Here is an 18307-nt window from a genome sequence, read left to right as displayed (position 1 = left end):
ATCCAGTCATTTCTCTCTCTGCTGATTTATTTAATTCTATATTTTTCATCTTGTATCCACTCGGTAAGTTTAGTTTGTGCCTTGGCTTCTTGACTTAAAATATTGTATGCATTGTTTGATTTCGTGCTTTGTTAAAATGTTACTGTTATACCATGTTATACCACCAGGAGATAGAAATACCATAAAATAAGATAAGGTCACACATATAAACTCATTATTGAATACGCCAGATACAGTATAAGTCTCGACTGCAATATTATTAAAGTAATAAAATAGTGATACCACAGGAGATAAAAAATATCATTAAGTACAATAAGATCGCTATAAACTGACTGAGTAGCCTAACATAGATACACTACACAGTATAAGTCCCTATAGGAATATTATAGCAATGTTACTGTAGGTGAAAATAAATCTCTAAAATAAGAGACACTATTTAGGTCCCTGTAGGAATATTATAGCAATATTATAGTGATATCATAAGAGGTAAACATATCATAAAGTAAGATAAGCTCGCTGTAAACGTACTATTGAGTACTACAGACACACTTTAGGAATATTATAGTGATTTTCGTTTTGTCCAGTAGAGGGCGACTTTCACTTTAACGCTCTTTGGTCCTGCTCTCGTCGCACGAATCACACGTCACGGTGCGGAAGTGTCAACATGGAGGAGAGTAGAGAAGCTTCCACGAATTCACTTCTGAAAGATGGTAAAAAACACAACATTAGCTTCTACTTTTTGAGCTTTAAGCATGGCAGCAGCAGTTTATACAGTATTTTAACGTGTTCTTCAGTATATATTAAATATGTTGTTATTTTTTGGGCCCGTAGAAACAGCTTGGCCGAGTTTCCTCATCTGTCCCATCCTGCAAAAAGCATTTCACCTAACTATATTTCAAAATATGTTTACAGATATCTTTCAGACTATACCAAAAAGGGCAAAAAATTTAATTGTGCTTGTAAATGACAGTCATTCGAAGCATGTTTGCGACACTGGAAATACATTTTCCTTCTATGCGCTGCTGTTGAAATCATATATCTGCAAGTAAGTTATATATTGGCTACTCAGAAAATTTATATAATATGTATATTTTGGCATGACGTTAAATTAGACCGACTTATCCTCTCACAGTTGAACCGCTCAACAAGATTTGATGTGTGTTTTTCTTTTGTAAAGTTTAACACTATACATATCACTCAATTCAATCGCACTGTCACTTTACTTTTTGCTCAGATCATAACTCTGTGTTACATTACAGCGCTCTGACCTTACCTACCACTTGCTAAGCTTATATATTTTTTAGTTTTTCCGGACTGTACTGATGATTTCGATGCTGTTAGGATTTGAATGGGACTGACAGGAGACAAAGACTGACTGTACCTTTTCAGTGTTTCCTCTACATTTGTTAGTATTGTACTTTAAATGATACACTAAATAATTTAGCTTCATTTCTTTCAGAAAGCACAAACAAGCATTGGCCCAGTATTAGGTGATAGGACTTTGATAAGAATAGTAGTAATGTATCTGCATATTAAGCATAGTTCTATCTATTTGAACTACTACTATTAATATCAATGAATAAGGCAGAGAATAGAACATTTCAAATAGGGAGAAAGACAAGAAAGTTAAAATTAAAAGACCAGGAGGCCAAAAGAGAGTTAGAGATAGAGCTGCAACGATTAATCGATTAGTTGTCAACATATTCAATTAATCGCCAACTATTTTGATAACCGATTAATCGGTTTGAGTAATCGGTTTTTAAGAAAAATAAGTCAAAATTCTCTGATTCCAGCTTCTTAAATGTGAAAATTTTCTGGTTTCTTTACTCCTCTATGACAGTAAACTGAATATCTTTGGGTTGTGGACAAAACAAGACATTTGAGGACGTCATCTTGGGCTTTGGGAAACACTGATCGACATTTTTCACCATTTTCTGACATTTTATAGACCAAACAACTAATCGATTAATCAACAATGAAAATAATCATTAGTTGCAGCCCTAATTAAAAGACCAGGAGGCCAAAAGAGAGTTAGAGATTAAAAGCAGTTTTAAAAAGGTGTGTTTTAGGGGATTTTTTGAATGTGGAGAGGAGTTAAAGCAGCATGTTGGTATTTTTCACACACTGTGTATTGTATAATACAGTGTACAGCACAGTTAGAGGGGATAGTACTTGGTGTCAGGACTGTGAACGCCCTGAACAGTTTCAGGACGCACTACCTGTGTTTGCAGAGTGCTACACCGATTTCCTGACGGAGGAGTTTGATGTGAAGACGTACACCGCTCAGGCGATTCACCATGCCGTCATCGCTGAACAGCTGGCCAAGCTGGCACAGGGCATCAGTCAGCTGGACAAGGAGCTGCACAGCCAGGTAAACCCACATCAAGTGTTTGGATAGCATCGGCCTTTTTGAAACACATTCAGAAGGAGGGAAACCAGCCTGCACCTTGAAATGCTTTTCTAAATGATTGTACTGGTTTGGGAGCTTTTCTCCCTTCATTTGCCTGAAAATGTCTCCCTGCCCTGTCTGATTTTAAGAATGCAGCTTGCAGTTTCCTGGACATTGGCACATAATTATGTAATTAAGCTTACTGTTTGCTGATACAATTCAGTTTGTGAATTGTTAATCGGCCCATTTGAAGCCATCAGATTCAGCCAAATCTTTAGCCCGTTGTCTTTACATTTACATTTTACTCATTTAGGTGGCATTCTTATATAGAGCAGGTTACTGTAGGACATGATGCATGAAATCCACAGATCCACAGATTAAATTAATAGTTAATATCCTATAGTAGCCATAGTTTTACGTTGGCTCTAGTCTACATGCATGGATTATTAGTCTTGATGATTTGAGGAAAAATAATATTTCACTGCACTTTTTGCCTCTTTCTATCAACATTTTGACCATTTTCAACTACAGTGGACATTCTACATGAAATGAAATGTTTCGATATTGTAGATATGCCAATATTTTCCAATTATGAATTGTGGACGCCCAAATTGCGATGTACATTTAAACACAAATAATTGTGCCGCTTGCATACATTATTAAAAAAACTGACTTGTACATGGACAACTCTTTTTTTTTTTTTACGGCTTTCATAACTCTTCTTATCAGGAAGCAGCTAAACTGAGCTTGATCTTCAGATTTTAGAGCCTAACTGATCTTAACCATGTGTTGCAGTATCAGTAGTGGCCGTCCTCCAGTCACATCAGGCTCTTTCTTATACAGCAGTAGCCATTCTAGAAATCCCCCCTCCATATATTTATACTACATTTATCCTGTCAGGTGGTGGCCAGACATGAAGACTTACTGGCTCAGGCAACTGGGATAGAGTCTCTTGAAGGTAAATAATCATATTACATTCACTACTATCATGAATTCAAATGGGATTTTTCGGTGACAGTTTTATTGACAATGGCCCTTTTCCTGTTCATTAAAATAACATAGACTACATATAGTATATATACACTTTTGTTAAGGACTTCACAAGGCCATTGAGAAGTTAAGTTTGAGAAGACAGGAGAAAAATCTGTACTTACTTTACAATGGTCTTATTCCAGTATTAACCTGTGTATTGTTATACGTTTACTGAGTTGTTACACTCTTGAAGTGCATTATGCATTAGATAGATTTTAATAATATGCTTATAGTGTTATTATGCACTTACACTACTTTTCCACAGATCAGTACACAAGTTACTTCACTGGAATAAGAAGTTTTACAGTTTTTCCTTGTTTTCTGAAACAAAAGAGCACGTTTTAGACTATTGCAATGCCCAGATTTTACCACAAGAGGGGGCCAGCATCCTTTAGTTAAACTGGACTACTGACAATCAGGCAGCTCACCATGTCAAAAAAAAGAAAGAAAAAAAAAAGTTTGTGTCTTTAATAACTTAAGAGTTTGTTTGGTTTATTTCAGGGGTCCTTCAGATGATGCAGACCAGGATCAGTGCTCTGCAGGGAGCTGTTGACCGGTAAATATGTATTCCTATGGCATTAGTCACATTATAGATACAGTATTTACAGTGTACCTCCGTTTACATACATAAAGTTGACTGAGGACCTGCTGTTCTTCAGCACCCCCTGCAGGGTTCACTCAGGCCTTGAAAATCCTTGAAGTTTGGTGGATTGGTGCAAATGAATGGATGGTCTTGAAAGTACTTGATTTAAAAAAAAAAAAAGTATATATATATATTATATTATTACTATATTAAAATATAGCACCCACATTTATCAATATTCCTCAGCTCTCTGGACTTCTCTCTAATCAAATTTCCCCAAGCTTTTTTCCCCATGTTGTTTTGTGAGATCAATCCACAGACCTGAGACTGAGGAGAACTGATGTACAGGATGGGATTTAAACTCTACCTGTTATCCTCTGCAAGTTGTTTACCTCGAGTACATGGGGTGCACCACTGTCTTTTTCATAAAGCTTCAACTTCTCGGTCCTTAACAAAACAGTCAAGCCATGCTTTTTTTTTTCCTCATACAGGATAAGGACGAAGATTGTTGACCCGTACAACAAGATTGTGGCCAGGACTACCCAGCTTGCCAGATTGCAGGTAAGACTCCACCGCACCCTTGATGATGATGATGTATTACCGTCGCATGTATCTACCAGTCAAAAGTTTGGACACACCTGATTGAATGTACTATGTTTTTCATTCTCTTAAAGCCATTTTGATCTGAAGGCTTCTGCTTAAATGCTTGAAATTTGTTTCTTAGATAAATATAAATAGTGAAGTTGATGCCTATGTATGTGCCTTTCCATCAAGGCAAAGCTAGGCAAGGCTTTGAACTATCTTATATTGATTTGAACACTTTTTTGGTCACTGCATAATTCCATTTGTGTTATTTCATAGTTTTGATGTCTTTACTATTATTCCAAAATGTGGAAAATAGTAACAGTAAAGAAAAATGCTGTGTGTCCAAACTTTTGACTGGTAGTGTATGTGAATCATGTGGATTTTCATTGTTTTGTAGCACCTAGTTTGCCACACTCAGTGAGTTTATTTCTCAGATTATATAAGAAAAAGCAGAAAGTGTTTGCGTGGAGCGTTATTTTATGTTAAACCCAATGCTTTCCAAAAACCCACAGAGCAATAGACAGTGTGTAGGAGAGAGGTTCAGTATCTGCCTATGTGCAGGCAGGACGTTTGTTGTTTGCGTGGAGCTCCAAGCTGCCGTGCACGACCGCGCACGTGCACGTGCACGTGCACGTGCATGTGCAGCTTAGTGGGAACACTGGTTTGCAATTCCTCTGTTTGTGCAGCCGAGGGGAATAGTCATTAAATATTGATGAAATACAGGCTGTAAAAAGGTCAGTGTGATTCTACGGTCTCTCTCCTGGACTGATCGCTCTGTGTTGCTCAAGTTTGTGTGTGTGTGTGTGTGTGTGATATCCCTCTCAGTCTTGTTTCTGTAGTATGAGCTGGATATGACTCAAACAGCCGCTGATCAGTCACTATGCTCCACACTGCCAGGGGAATCTGAGGTCCGGGTTTGTCATTTTCCCCCCCATCAACAACACAATTACCTCCTCTGTTTCCGCCTTAGATAAAACATGGACACACACACACACATAAAGAAAAGACCCAGGGGAACATGTGAACACAAGCTGGCATGCATGTCTGCACCCACCCACATTATTTTACATTGTTGCATGACAGGGGGCAGGACAGGCCTTCAGCTCTCAGCTGCATCCTCCTCCTCCTCCTCCTCCTCCTCTAGGCCCCTAACATTACACTGACCTCCTTCTATCCTTCAGGCACTGAAACTGCGCTGTGCTGTCTTTCCCTCTCTATCAATTTCTCTCTCTGTCTCTATAAAATTTTATTTTATAAGCGGCCCCGGTTTTAATTTCACCCCAACCTTCTCTTGCTGTCTTTTTCTTCTTGGTTTTAACATTTGAAGTCAGTTGGCTGTGTGTTGTTTTTTATCTCTGTTAACCCTGAAGCCAATCACATTGGGGTTTCACCACCAATGATCGATCTTATAAATCACAAGCTACTTTATTACAGCAATAATAATAAAGAACACCCCTGAGTGGGTGTTCTTTACTGTGTTATGGGTACAACAGTGATGCACTAAAGTTCCCACGATCACAGTCAATGTGTGCTTTGTCTGAATATTTTTCCTCAGAGTACACACATGTAAAACATTAAAAAACAGGAGTAGCTCCATGGTTACCATGTAAGTTGGCATAGCAACCATAAAACACTATAATTCCTGTTGCCGAGCTTGGAAACGAAGGTTGGAAGCATTGGCAAGCAAGCATTATTGACCAGTCAGATCACTTGGCTAAAACTTGCTGTAGAATAATAATTTGAGTACATCCTGTAGCCATTTGTTTAGTGTCTCTGAAACATAATTTCAACTCAGGCTTTCTGTGATATCTTTCATGCATTTGATAGGAAATCAGTTGTCAGTCATGAACTGACTGGCTGAAGTGCTGCTCTTTGATCAACCTCGTTGCCTCATTCAAGTTAATTTAATAATGTGATTCGTTATTGATTCTTGAAGGAAAAATTCTATTTTTCGCTTGCCCCTTACCACAGGGAGGTCAGCGGTCAGGTTCAGCTACAAAACAGCGCCCTTGAAACTAAGGCTGGGTATTGGCAAGGACCTCACGATACGTATCACGATACATGGGTCACGATACGGTACATATTGCGATACATTGCAATACTCTACATAATTTACTGAAAATTTTAAAATAGAGCTGAAAATACAACTTGCTGTGTACCACCTGGGTAGTCTAATATGTACATCACATTATTATATTGATAACTCAGCGGATAAATTGAGTCAAAACTATTTAATTCAAAGGGATTTGAGGGAAATTTAAGGACATTTTAAATCCGTTTAAAACATTAATAATTTTTTCTAATGTATTGATACGAGGGGCTGGAAAAATCGATACAGTATCATGGAAAAAAATATTGCAATACTCAACTGTATCGATTTTTTTGCACAGCCCTACTTGAAACTGGTAGGGATTCAGTGTCTTGCTCAAGGACACTTCAGCAGGGTGTCATGTTCCCTTGAATGATGGCTTGCACCTGGACACTTTAACATATTTGTGTTAAAAATGTTAATTAGTGGGGACTGTGGAATTGTATACGGTGGTTACACAGTGGTCAGGTGAGAGTTCACTCAGTGGTCAAGCGTGTAAAATAGATATATTATGAATCTCTGGGACCAATCGGATCATCCAAGGTGAAAATGGCTCATGTGTTAGTTGACCTAGGTCTCAGGATGTCTAATGTTCCTGCTACAAGGCCATTCATCTCGGCGCATAAATCGCTAGGTCAGCTATCAAGCATGTGGAAATGTGAGAGCCATATGTTGTCATTTGAAGGATGTGTTGTCTGTCGTTTACGTAACTGACCACTATAGAGATCACAGGTCTCTCTCAGTACGGGGAGGGACTGACATCACTGACTCTGTTCATGTTATTTCTCTCCAGTGATGCTGCATCATTAAACGTCTACTAATTGATCAGATCAACTCCTGTCTGTTCCTCTGCTATCAGTATCACCGTACAGCAGGTTGAAGGACAGTCTCCCTATTCAACACACTACCCTGCTTCCTACTTTCCCCCCCAGGTGGCCTGTGACCTGCTGCGGAGGATCATTCGTATCTTGTACCTGAGCAAGAGGCTGCAGGGTCAGCTCCAGGGGGGCAGCAGGGAGATCACCAAGGCCGCTCAGAGCCTCAACGAACTAGGTAAGGAATTGGCTGTTTATTGGTGTCTTTCTCTGGGGGTTTGTAGACTCAGGACAAGGGGATTGACACGTTGTAAACATAGCTGGAACAGTGGCAGGCTACGCTGGAGTCTGCAGGCTCTTAGAAACAGAAGATCAGACAGTAGCTTCTATGACGACTCGACTGTTGACCTTTAAACCAGCAGATGGGGCCAGATGTGTCAGCTTTAGGCTACGTTGCAGGCTGCTAGGGCATGGCAATGAACACTATCCAGAGCTTCAAGAAGCCTTAAAGGATTGTTGATCGAGCATGCTCATAGTAACAAGGGGGTATGCTCATCTGACGACTGGCAGCAAGTGTCAAAATACTGCATTGACTCTTTGCGTTAGTGTCTGTTGTTTGTTGTGCCTGCCAGGTTTATGCTTTATGTAATATTTTTCAAAATACATTCTGCGAAACCAATTGCCCACTGGGACAAATAAAGTTGAAACTTGAATTTGAAGAATACACTAACTTTTTGGCAATTTAATCAACTTTAAAGATTTCTAGTTTCACTGCTGTACACTGCTTCACTGGTTTAGCATCATAAAATTGTTTGCGTGCGCACCATTGCACACTAAATGTTGGAAACAAAGTGGAGAAGCACTGGAGCACAAAGTGTGCCCACGCAGTGTGCAGACCCATGTGTTAACATTTTACTGCAAGGTCAGCGCACTACAGCACAGAAAGTGCACATTTAATTTCCTAATGAAAGGAAGGAGTAATGGAAGACGTAATGGAGGTAAATTCAGTGTTTGGCTCAATTATTCGCCCAAAAACATATCAACAATTAAGATAACGTTCAATCAGAATACTTAAAGGAATAGTTCACCCAAAAGTGAAAATTCTGTCATTACACCACCAAACACACAGCGAGTTAGCCCCAGTAGATCCATCTCAGCCTTCTAACAATGTGTGTAAGGCACAGGCTCTTTTTACAGCTCCAAAAGAAGCATAAAATGTCCATCAAATTTCTCCAACTAGCATGTGCAGCATAATGCCAGTATTTTGTAGCCAAACGATTGCACTGTGGGTCCAGAAGTCCACTATGACAATGCTGTGTTCAACAAAGTTTCCACCAGAGCGCTCTAGGGTGCGTGCACGACTAGAATATTGTCAACGGGGAAAATAGAGCATATAAAGAGGTAAGTAGGACTTTTGGACCCACAGTGCAATCGCTACAAAACACTTGGATTATAGTTCATGAGCTGTTGGGAGAAATTTGAGCTATAAAAATATGGCCCTGTTACCTTCAATAGTTTGGGAAAAGGCTGAGATGGAACTAAGGGGGCTAACTCGCTGAGTGTTTGGTGGTCCTACGAACTTCAGTAGAGTTTTGACTGACATGGAGGTGAGTAGATAATGAGATTAATTTTCACTTTGGGGTGAACTATCCCTTTAATGATGCAGTAAGTATTTACAGGTGTTACAGCCCCACTGTTCATCCAATATGCCTAAAAACACTTCAAGACTGATCCTCGCAGGTTTTGTGGGCTTTGACAGTCAAAGTTGTTATTACATAATGTATATAATGTATATTATAGTAATTCCAGTGTATTGAAAGTATATAATGACTTCCTTATAATATCATGAGGTCGTGACCGTAACCCAGTCCTATTGCAGGTCCCCATCATAAAGCCCATAAAGTTGACACCCATCGCCTCGACCACCCTTCAATCTCCTTCAGTCTCATAAACGCACATAAAATACACCCACTTGTCAGAAGACCCATTTGGTGTGTACAACAATGACTGGATAGTTTTGGAGGACTGTATGACCTTCTGTTGTCAGCACAGGGAGAGTGATATTGATGCATACCGTGCCACCGCCAACAGTTATCTATCTGCCATACTACCCTTGGTTATCACAAGGCATTAAGCGTGACAGAGCGGGTTCGCAAGGACAAGTGTTTTCAGCAGCCTGTGCCCGGTAGTCCGTGACCACTTCTCATAACACACATACGCACACACACACGGCGTAGGGGGTAGTGGAAAGTGTGTGTGTGTTGGTATACAAAGCAACCCCCCTCACCCTAACACACACACACACACACACACATGAACACACAATTCCATTGGCTGCTAAGAGCCTCTGAATGGGGTCAGTGTCCTCAGTGTTCTCCAGCACAGCAACAGCCTCTTATAGGTGATACGATGTCAGCTTCACATCCCTGCTGCGCCAGTAGGTTGCTTTCCAACAATCCCAATAATTTGACCCATGGGTGTTGCTGCCTGGCATTATGAGACCCCATTATGGGACCCCACTGTTGCCAAAGTGGGGTCCTGGGATTCCTTGGCCTCCTTGATAGGGTTTGAAAAAAAAAAGTTAGCATTAAATTATGTCCAAGAACACAAATCCTCTCAGGTGGCAGTCCCTGGGACAATATCTTAGCAAATGGAGTCCATGGCCTATTTTCGGGCACTTGAAATTAAATATTTGTGAATCCTGGTCCCATGAATTAGGCAAGCCAAACAATGCGCCGCATGTATGCAAATACCAGCTGTTTCTATGAAACTCACACCAAATTGTAAGATTAAAAAAAACGAATAACTTAAAGCTGCACTAGGCAAATTTTTATTTAACATTACACCAATCTTATCAGCCTAAATCACAAAGTGGGTCTGCAATAGAGAAGAGCGTCCCATCCCCTCTAATTGAAATGCTGTAGAGTCACCCTGTTTGTCCAAATTAAATTCTGGTGTCTGGTGTGGTCACTAAGTGGGAAATCTTGATGCAGAGCAAGTGACGAGTTAAGAGCAAAATACGAACTGTCTCCTAAACAGCAGTGAGCGCTCCATCCAGAGAAAGCTGGACTCACCAACGTTAGATCTTTTCCTCTCTTGGTATAAAAAGTGTTCACAGACTGGCTGGGTTGATCCATGAACATGAGCATGCTGTTTGCAGTTTAATGATGCCAAATTACAGGAGTTCTGGGTATTGAAGTAACATTTTTCAGTTACCTCTTGCTACCATTTGGAGCCGCCAACGTGTGAAGTTGCCTAGTGCAGCTTTATATAATATAATGTACATTGTTTACCAGTGGAGATGGTAGCCAGTAGTGACTACATGTACATAATGAGTACATGATGACTGCAGTCATTTTGTTCTTCTTTTAATGCATTTAACAGTTTTCTCCTCCTTCCACGTGTGTTGTAGCAGAAGCCATATTGACACAACTCACTCTGCAATGTTTAATAGTCGCCAGTGTTGTTGTCCTGTGTATTTCAATGGGTAGAGCCAGGCACTAACACTGCTAGGGTTAGTGGTTCCAATCCCTGTGTTGCTCAGTGGGTTGAGCATAACCATGAGGCTTAATGATTTCCATAAACCAAGACAAAAATCATTCTAGAGTTACAGAAGTATTGCCAGGACACTACGGCTCTAACCCTCGCAGTTGTCGCTGTTGTTTGCTTGTAATCTTGGTAATCTAGGAATTGTAACGTAAATGTAAAAAAAAAATGTTTTAAAGTGCAAACCACGCTACTCCACAAATTGCAAATTTCACAAGATCTTGCTTCATTTGCTTATCTGCATCACACAATTATAAAACGTCTCAATGCTAAAAACAAATTATTTATTATCTCTGATGTGCGGTGCCCACTTGATTACCCCAGTGACACATGGATGTTGATGCAGACAGGCTGTTGTGGGGATCAAACCTGTGACCCTTTTGTTATGGGTCAGACTGTAACCTCTTGGCCACCCTGCCACTGCTCTCATTCCCCTGTCCTCTAACATACAAGTTAGGTTTCTGCATAGCTGCTCACCTGTAGTTCCTCCCCTTTAAACTTCATGTAATTGTCTAGGGCTGCGACTAATGATTATTTTCATTGTCGATTAATCTGTCGATTATTTTCTAGATTAATCGATTAGTTGTTTGGTCTATAAAATGTCAGAAAATGGTGAAAAATGTGGATCAGTGTTTCCCAAAGCCCAAGATGACGTCCTCAAATGTCTTGTTTTGTCCACAACCCAAAGATATTCAGTTTACTGTCATACAGGAGTAAAGAAACCAGAAAATATTCACATTTAAGAAGGTGGAATCAGAGAATTTTGACTTATTTTTCTTAAAAAAATTACTCAAACCGATTTAATAGTTGACAACTAATCGATTAATCGATTAATCATTGCAGCTCTATAATTGTCTGGCAAACAGATTCTTTTGTCCAGGAAAAAAATAATTGTGAAGACTTTAATTTGCCAACTAGATTTACAAGTGAAGGCTAGATCTTCTGTTCTGTCCTTCATTTCTTAAACTCATGACCTCCTTGTGGAAAGCAAAAGGGAAACTAAATTTCACGTCATTTTTCGGCCTCACTGGACTGATGCGTTCTCTCCCTGTACCCAATTCCACAAGGGGGAGCAGGAAAGCAGAAGGATACTGACACATATTGTGCCTTTAGTTATTTATTACAAAAGGTGACAAACACTATCAAGGTATTCTATGACTGTACAGCATTATAGACATTTGTCTCATATTACGCTAACCAAAGAACGACATGCACTGCAGTTTAGATACAGATTTGTTACTGAATTGTCCTTGACACCACAATATCCACAATAAATAGCAATAAATTATCCCTCTTCATTTGGCTATGACACCTATTTCGAGACTAATTTTTTTTTGTACTGGGGAAATAATTAATGTAGAAGTATGCTCAGTCCATGACTGTAAAAGTGGTTCTTGATCTCCTACACATGTAACTGCTGGTAGTTTCCCTTTTTAGACGTGATGTATGTATCATGAAACCTCCTCATCTTTATCCTTGAACTCCTCTGAGGTGTAAGAAAGGTCTTTTCTGTGACCGTGACTCAGTTTTCATTCAGCAAGCTGCCCCCAGAGTGTCAATATCCATTATGTACTCCATCTGTAAGAGAGCCCACCTCTATTAGAGCCTCTGTTGTTGTAAAATATTTCCCCATCATAGTCTCTTTTATTCCATGTTTTTTCTTTTTCAAATACTTGACAATTCTCTATTTGTAAAATATCCCTTTAAGAAACACCTATGTTGTTTTTTTGTTTTGTTTTACCACCATACTTTGAAGTTCATTCCTCCAACAGACTCTGTAACTCCACTCTTATGTCTGTTACCAATTCTCCAGTTTTATTCTACAAATGTACGTTTCAGTAAATCCTATTATTCCACATCTTGCGAGGACAGACATTTCTGTCTGGCCTCTGTGTCTTCGAAGGTGACCTTCTTGTTTCTCCTGGGGTCAATCCATGAGTTGTGGATGACCACGTTGTTTGGTGTGGGGTCGGCCTCCACCACGGACACCACCCTCTTCTTCATCTTGCTCTTCAAAACCTTTTGGAACTTCTGCCGGGTGAAGGCATACAGGAGCGGGTGAAAGATAGTGGTCCCATAAGCCATCACCAGGAATCCCAAGCGGAGGCGGACAGTAAAATCACTGGGCCCGGTGCTAAGGATGACCGTGTTGAGCACAGTTATGGGTGTCCAGCAAAGTAGAAATGTGGAGATGATAAGAAGAGACATCCTAAAGACTCGTTTCTGCCTCTCCCGTCTCTCCCGATGGCGCTTTACCGCTCTTCTTAGTGCGATGATGACGGACACTGACGCCCGCATGCCCAAAGGTGCGTTCCCACCTCCCCTGACTCCCGTGCTGCTCTGCGAACCATCCGTCGACTCGGCCTGTGTGGCAGCGGTCAAAGAGATGGTCTTTTTACTGCGTTGCTTCTTTTTAGGCAGGTTGTGCTGGAAGCGTGTTCCAATGCGGATGTTAAGTGCCTGAAGGATCTTGTAGTAAGTCACTAGCATTACCACAGCTGTGAAAAAGAATATGGGGATCTGGGCTAGCAGGTGATAGTACAGACCCAGCTCTGTGTAGTACTCATTGGTGTGAGCCACTGTGACCACTGCAGTCTGGTTCGCCAGGTCCGAACCAGGATGGATGAAGAAGCCCACTTCCATAAAGGGGACTAGGAAACTGAGGAAGGATAGAGCCCAGATGGACCCCAGTAGAGCTACAGCACGGCCCATAGTCAGCACGCGGTTGGCTGGCCGCACTGAGATGTCGTAGCGGTCCACAGTGATGGCCAGGACGTTAGCGGCGGTGGCTACGCTAGCAAAGGAGACGCAGGCCTCATGGAAACAGCAGACCATGGCTGTGTCCGCCTCCAGGGGAAGAAGCACCACCACGGCCGTCAGCGGGATGCAGCAGACACACACCTGGAAACAGACCGATAATTTAGGGCACATACCTTCCTAGTACCTGTTTGTTTTCATTTAATCTCCAGATGACTCTTTGGCCAGCAAGGACCAGATGAAACTGGGACATATGTTTTGGTTCTCTGTTTACTGGCAGGCGAACATCAGCTAATTTAGCAACCACTGATACTAAATGAATGGGACTCATCAGGGCAATGATGAGATGTTGAAAAGATTGATCACTATTTCACAGTGCCGTAAAAAGTGATCATTTACTGTGGGCATTATTTGAGGCACTTTGAGGAGGTACTGTGCCTGTTGGCAGCAATAAGGAAACATCACCAATGCTAACAGGTCGTTTTTGGGTAGCTGAAGCCCCAGTATAGAACCTACTCACCCACATACTGACAAAAAATAGAGTCAGGACTCACCAGCACATCGACCACGTGCAGGTTCATGGTGACGATGTTGGAGACGGAGCTGATGAGGTTCTGTTTCATACAGTAGAGGACTAGCACAGTCAGGTTGGAGCTCAGGCCTAAAACTATCTCCAACAGCAGGAAACCTGTCAGGGAAACCTAGAGACGGGAGGAGAGTGGTGGCAGTTATGCTATTTAGTGTCACACTCAATTTTGAGTCGTAATTATTGACGCTAATGTGTGAGAAGATGTGATACTGTGGTGGAGGGAGTGTAGTTGTTTCAGGATATTTTCTTAATATTTTCAATCTGTTTATCCAACTGAACTCGCAATAAATTATTGAAGTATCTGACATTTAACCTTCCCATCCACGAGTGAACTGGACAATGCCCGGTTTCCTATAATCATCTTACTCCTCTGCGTATTGACTTGCAGTTGAGCAAATGTCACATCAGTACTTTGATGCCTTTGAGAAAGGCAGCTGAGCAGTGTGTGCTAGGCCACAGCGGTACCTGGAAGCTGATGGGGTAGACGGTGTCGGAGGAGCTCATGTCGAGGTCGTAGGGTTCAGCGGTGTCGAGGACCGTCATGTTGCTCATGGTGGCTGCTGAGATCAGCACAGGGGCGGTGTGCATTATCCTGATGGGGGGAAGAGGCCTGGAGAGCCGTGTGCACAAAAGAAATGCGAAAGAATTTGTTAAAAGTGAGCCTTCACATTTTTTATTCTAGCAGGTTATTTTTCTTTATCAAGATACTTGGTAAATTGTCACCCTTTTGGTTTCAATGAAGAATGCTAGCGGTAACAGGCCATCTTTAGGCAAACTGCAGGACTGCAGGTGTTGAAAGTTTGTCTCCACTAAAATTCAAAATGTCATGGTACGCCTTTATTATGTTTTAGTCACGTCAAACTTTTTCTGTTCAGGTGTTCCAAGAGCTGTTACATGCTTTAGGACATAAAATGAGAAAGTATTATATGTACTGTATATATCTCAAAAAAGTTTTTAAGTATGCATATGAGGCTTGGTGACTAGTCTTACTCTTTTAACTTTTAAGTGTACTTTTGTTAAATGAGGAAGACAGAGATGGAAATTGCACACCGTAATGTCCCTCCGATCTGATTAGAATTATTTTAAACAGTGGTGATGATTAAAATTTGTCATCTTGTATTTATTATTTGCTGTAAAGACTGAAATGCGAAGCTGATATTGCTTTTGACTTAAATCAGCAATAGTGTCACAGTGCCTTGCCTAATTGCATTATTAAGTTTTTGACTACTGCTATGTTTATGTCTTCAGTGGGATTTAGTAATTATAAATTGTATTTATTAAGAGATAATGGATGATAATTGATATCATGGTTATAAAAAGCATTCACCTCCCTTGAATGCACATTTCCTTGTGGTACCGAATTATTTAAAATTGGGTAATTTCTACACTAAGTGCACTGTTTACCAAAATGGAAAAGAAATTAAAGAAATTAAAGGTGAAGGTATAAAACTATAATAACAGCAAAATGCAGTTTGTGAAGGTCATCCACTTGCTTTATTTATGGTAAATCACCTCATTGGCAGAAATTGTCCAACGTTTTATATCATACAGTGTTTTTGTCATTTTTAGCTTGGTTTGTAGTTGTTTGTAGTTGAGAGGCTGAAATATATTTTCCTATTTCTACCTCCCACTACAAAATCTCTTATTAGGTCTATCATTACATGTCAGCGAGTCGATTCCCTGAGGTTTCAAAGGAAAAGTTCGTTTTTGTACTACCATTGCTACATATGCAAACATTAAGGGTGCTTTTTCAGGACACTTACTAAGTTCAAGTGTTAAAGGAGTCATTGGAATATAGGAGCCTAACTGTGTAACAAGCCTTGTGACAGAAGAGGTTATTCCTCGTTACAATAAGTCAACAACCTACCTGATAGATTTCATACTGTAGCTTAGAAAGTAGGGCATGGTGACGAAAATTATAAATAAGATTAGGGTTTCTGTAATGGCTGGGGCCACACTACATCAACTGTACACACGCATAGTACTCTAAGTTTCTTTAGAGAAATAACAGCAAGGGATGCAGCAACACCGCTTTTTCACTACAGATTCTGAATATTAAATTTCCATTATGAACTGATCCAGAGTACTGATCCAATCCATTATCTTCAGACAGTTTGGGGTTATTGGACAAAAATGATTGAGGTATAATTCATTGTTCTATGTGTGAAAAGGGCAAAAAATCAAGTGGCTTCACTTAGATTTTTTGACATGATAAAGTGACATTTGATACTCTGATATTAACAGCTGTGTTCAAATATTGGGCAGACATCTGATACCAGTATAGGTCTTGGTACATTCCAAGTGTTTGTGATGCCTGAAAATGTGAGTCTCAGTCCTCTTCCAAGACAATTGGTGTGGTTTGTAAGGAGTGAAAATGTAATCTGAACCAACTACAGGGAACGACCCCAAAATGCAAGGGTTTATGGGTATAATGAGACGGATGTTGACATCTAATAGCCAGCAGTTACTCGTGACTAGCATAACAAAATGAACCGAGGCCAAACTGCAATCTCAGCTGATGCTCATACCCAGCTATGTCTTCATGTGTTCTTAACTGGTATGAAGACCAGAGAAGGTAAATAACGGCAAAAGACAAGCCCGTCATGCTTAGCTGAAGTTAAAGGGACTGGAATCTGATTTGTTTTGGCGCCTTACCGCCCCCAAAAATCAAACCTCGTAGGATGACAGGTTACAAAACTCTGTCCAATAAACAAGCTACTTCTGAGTCCTGATTTTCTTGTAATTGGGCAGATTGAGCCTAAATGAACCAAATACAAAAACGCAGCATAGTGAAGTTTTCCACTATGGTTCGGACCAAAAGAAAACAAACTGTAGGTGTGATCTCAATCTTAAACTCACCCCTCCCTCCCAGTAGTGTCCTCTCCAGCTCAGCAGCAGTTGAAGTGGCCACAAGGAACTTGCTGGAGCACATCAAACCATCCCACCATAGCTGAACTGTTGATATTTCTCACGATCTTCAGTTAATCCGCTCGATTTGGAGTCTTTTGGCAGATGTATAGATGTTCGATGGGCATGGACAAGTCATCGGTGGCTTTATAATAGGATACTGGGCTGTTTGTTGATCAGTAAACACAGAAACCAACACACTCCCGCCCCTCTTTGGGGGGGCATGTGCTTCGCAACATCAGCGCGGTGCAATAAGATCAATGCTTTCTTTCATTCACTGTTCTGTCTCGTTGTTCTCTCCGTTGTGCTTGGACTGTTGCCTCCGTTGTCATCTTCCCCCTGAAAACGGTACCAGGGCCAGAACAATCCTCCTCTCTCCACTCCTCTCCCCTCCTCCTGGTGTATTGTATCTCTTTCAGATTTGTCTCCTTTTCTCTCCGGAGATGGTGAAGGTCCAGTTGTGATCCATGGCACCTTATGTCAGGCCGCCTCAGGTGTGTGCTTGTGTATTTCAGAGAAAGAGAAGGGAGAGAGTGGGGGATTGGGGGGGGTTCAGAGAGAGAGACAGATAGAGAGAGAGAAAACAAGGGTGTATGGGTGTTCCTCTGTACTCCACCCAGTTAACCCCTGGCTTCACACACCTCCGACCCAAGGTGGAATTGAACCAAAGGTTGCCGCAGGTCACGCAGAGCCCTTTGAAGAGCGCAGACAGCGACTGATCCCTTGACTTTTTGACATTCGCAAACCTTCTTATTCCCACTTTATCCTTAGCGAGGGGGGAATTGATTTAGACGGAGAATGACGTTATCGCGGTCGTCTTCATCCCTCGCTTTCTCCCTCCATCAGTTTCCACCTCTCGTCCTGCAGAAGGAAAAGGATAGAGAAAGAGATTTTAATGAAATTGGGTGGAAAAAAAAGGAAGTGTGTCACATTAAAATCAGACCATTTCCCACCGGTCAGGCTGTCGCATTAAATGTTCGTCGCCTACTTTAAACTCATTTATCATCCCCTGACA

General features: G+C 40.9%; 2 protein-coding genes across 4 annotated transcripts in view; one reads left to right on the top strand and one right to left on the bottom strand.

Annotated features, from left to right (window-relative positions):
* The first annotated feature begins 658 nt into the window (after positions 1 to 658).
* cog5 (component of oligomeric golgi complex 5) overlaps positions 659 to 18307 on the top strand; it is a 50661-nt gene continuing 33012 nt past the window's right edge. For both annotated transcript variants that reach the window (XM_071539799.1, XM_071539800.1), the window contains exons 1-6: positions 659 to 710; positions 2232 to 2371; positions 3290 to 3347; positions 3923 to 3977; positions 4496 to 4565; positions 7611 to 7731. In XM_071539799.1, coding sequence (XP_071395900.1) covers positions 665 to 710; positions 2232 to 2371; positions 3290 to 3347; positions 3923 to 3977; positions 4496 to 4565; positions 7611 to 7731 — 490 coding nt within the window. In that variant the 5' untranslated portion in view covers positions 659 to 664. The remainder of the gene's footprint in view (positions 711 to 2231; positions 2372 to 3289; positions 3348 to 3922; positions 3978 to 4495; positions 4566 to 7610; positions 7732 to 18307) is intronic.
* On the bottom strand, positions 12228 to 17699 carry LOC139661357 (G-protein coupled receptor 22-like). 2 transcript variants are annotated; one of them, XM_071539811.1, is made up of 4 exons: positions 17245 to 17699; positions 14851 to 14995; positions 14351 to 14497; positions 12228 to 13940 (listed from the first exon to the last, which is right to left on the bottom strand). In XM_071539811.1, exons 2-4 carry the CDS (start codon positions 14971 to 14973, stop codon positions 12888 to 12890), a joined length of 1323 nt encoding a protein of 440 aa, XP_071395912.1. In that variant the 5' UTR covers positions 14974 to 14995; positions 17245 to 17699; the 3' UTR covers positions 12228 to 12887. The 2 variants fall into 2 exon arrangements, with proteins under 2 accessions (XP_071395912.1, XP_071395913.1); XM_071539812.1 differs by lacking the exon at positions 17245 to 17699 and adding an exon at positions 15712 to 15733 and having other exon boundaries at positions 14851 to 14978.

Source organism: Centroberyx affinis, unplaced genomic scaffold (assembly GCF_046629955.1).
Source record: "Centroberyx affinis isolate AG114_WGS23_722 - 3 ecotype Tasmania unplaced genomic scaffold, CSIRO-AGI_Caff_v1 ptg003521l_1, whole genome shotgun sequence".
Classification (NCBI taxonomy): Eukaryota; Metazoa; Chordata; class Actinopteri; order Beryciformes; family Berycidae; genus Centroberyx; species Centroberyx affinis.
This window is presented reverse-complemented; position numbering and strand designations above follow the sequence as displayed.

What these genes read in the sequence shown, in the direction of transcription:
- LOC139661357 (XM_071539811.1), bottom strand. Translation starts at nt 14,973, where the DNA reads ATGCACACCGCCCCTGTGCTGATCTCAGCAGCCACCATGAGCAACATG. An exon ending in TCTACCCCATCAGCTTCCAG is followed by an intron (nt 14,498 to 14,850) that starts GTACCGCTGTGG and finishes TCCCGTCTCTAG; the next exon opens with GTTTCCCTGACAGGTTTCCT. An exon ending in TGCACGTGGTCGATGTGCTG is followed by an intron (nt 13,941 to 14,350) that starts GTGAGTCCTGAC and finishes GTCTGTTTCCAG; the next exon opens with GTGTGTGTCTGCTGCATCCC.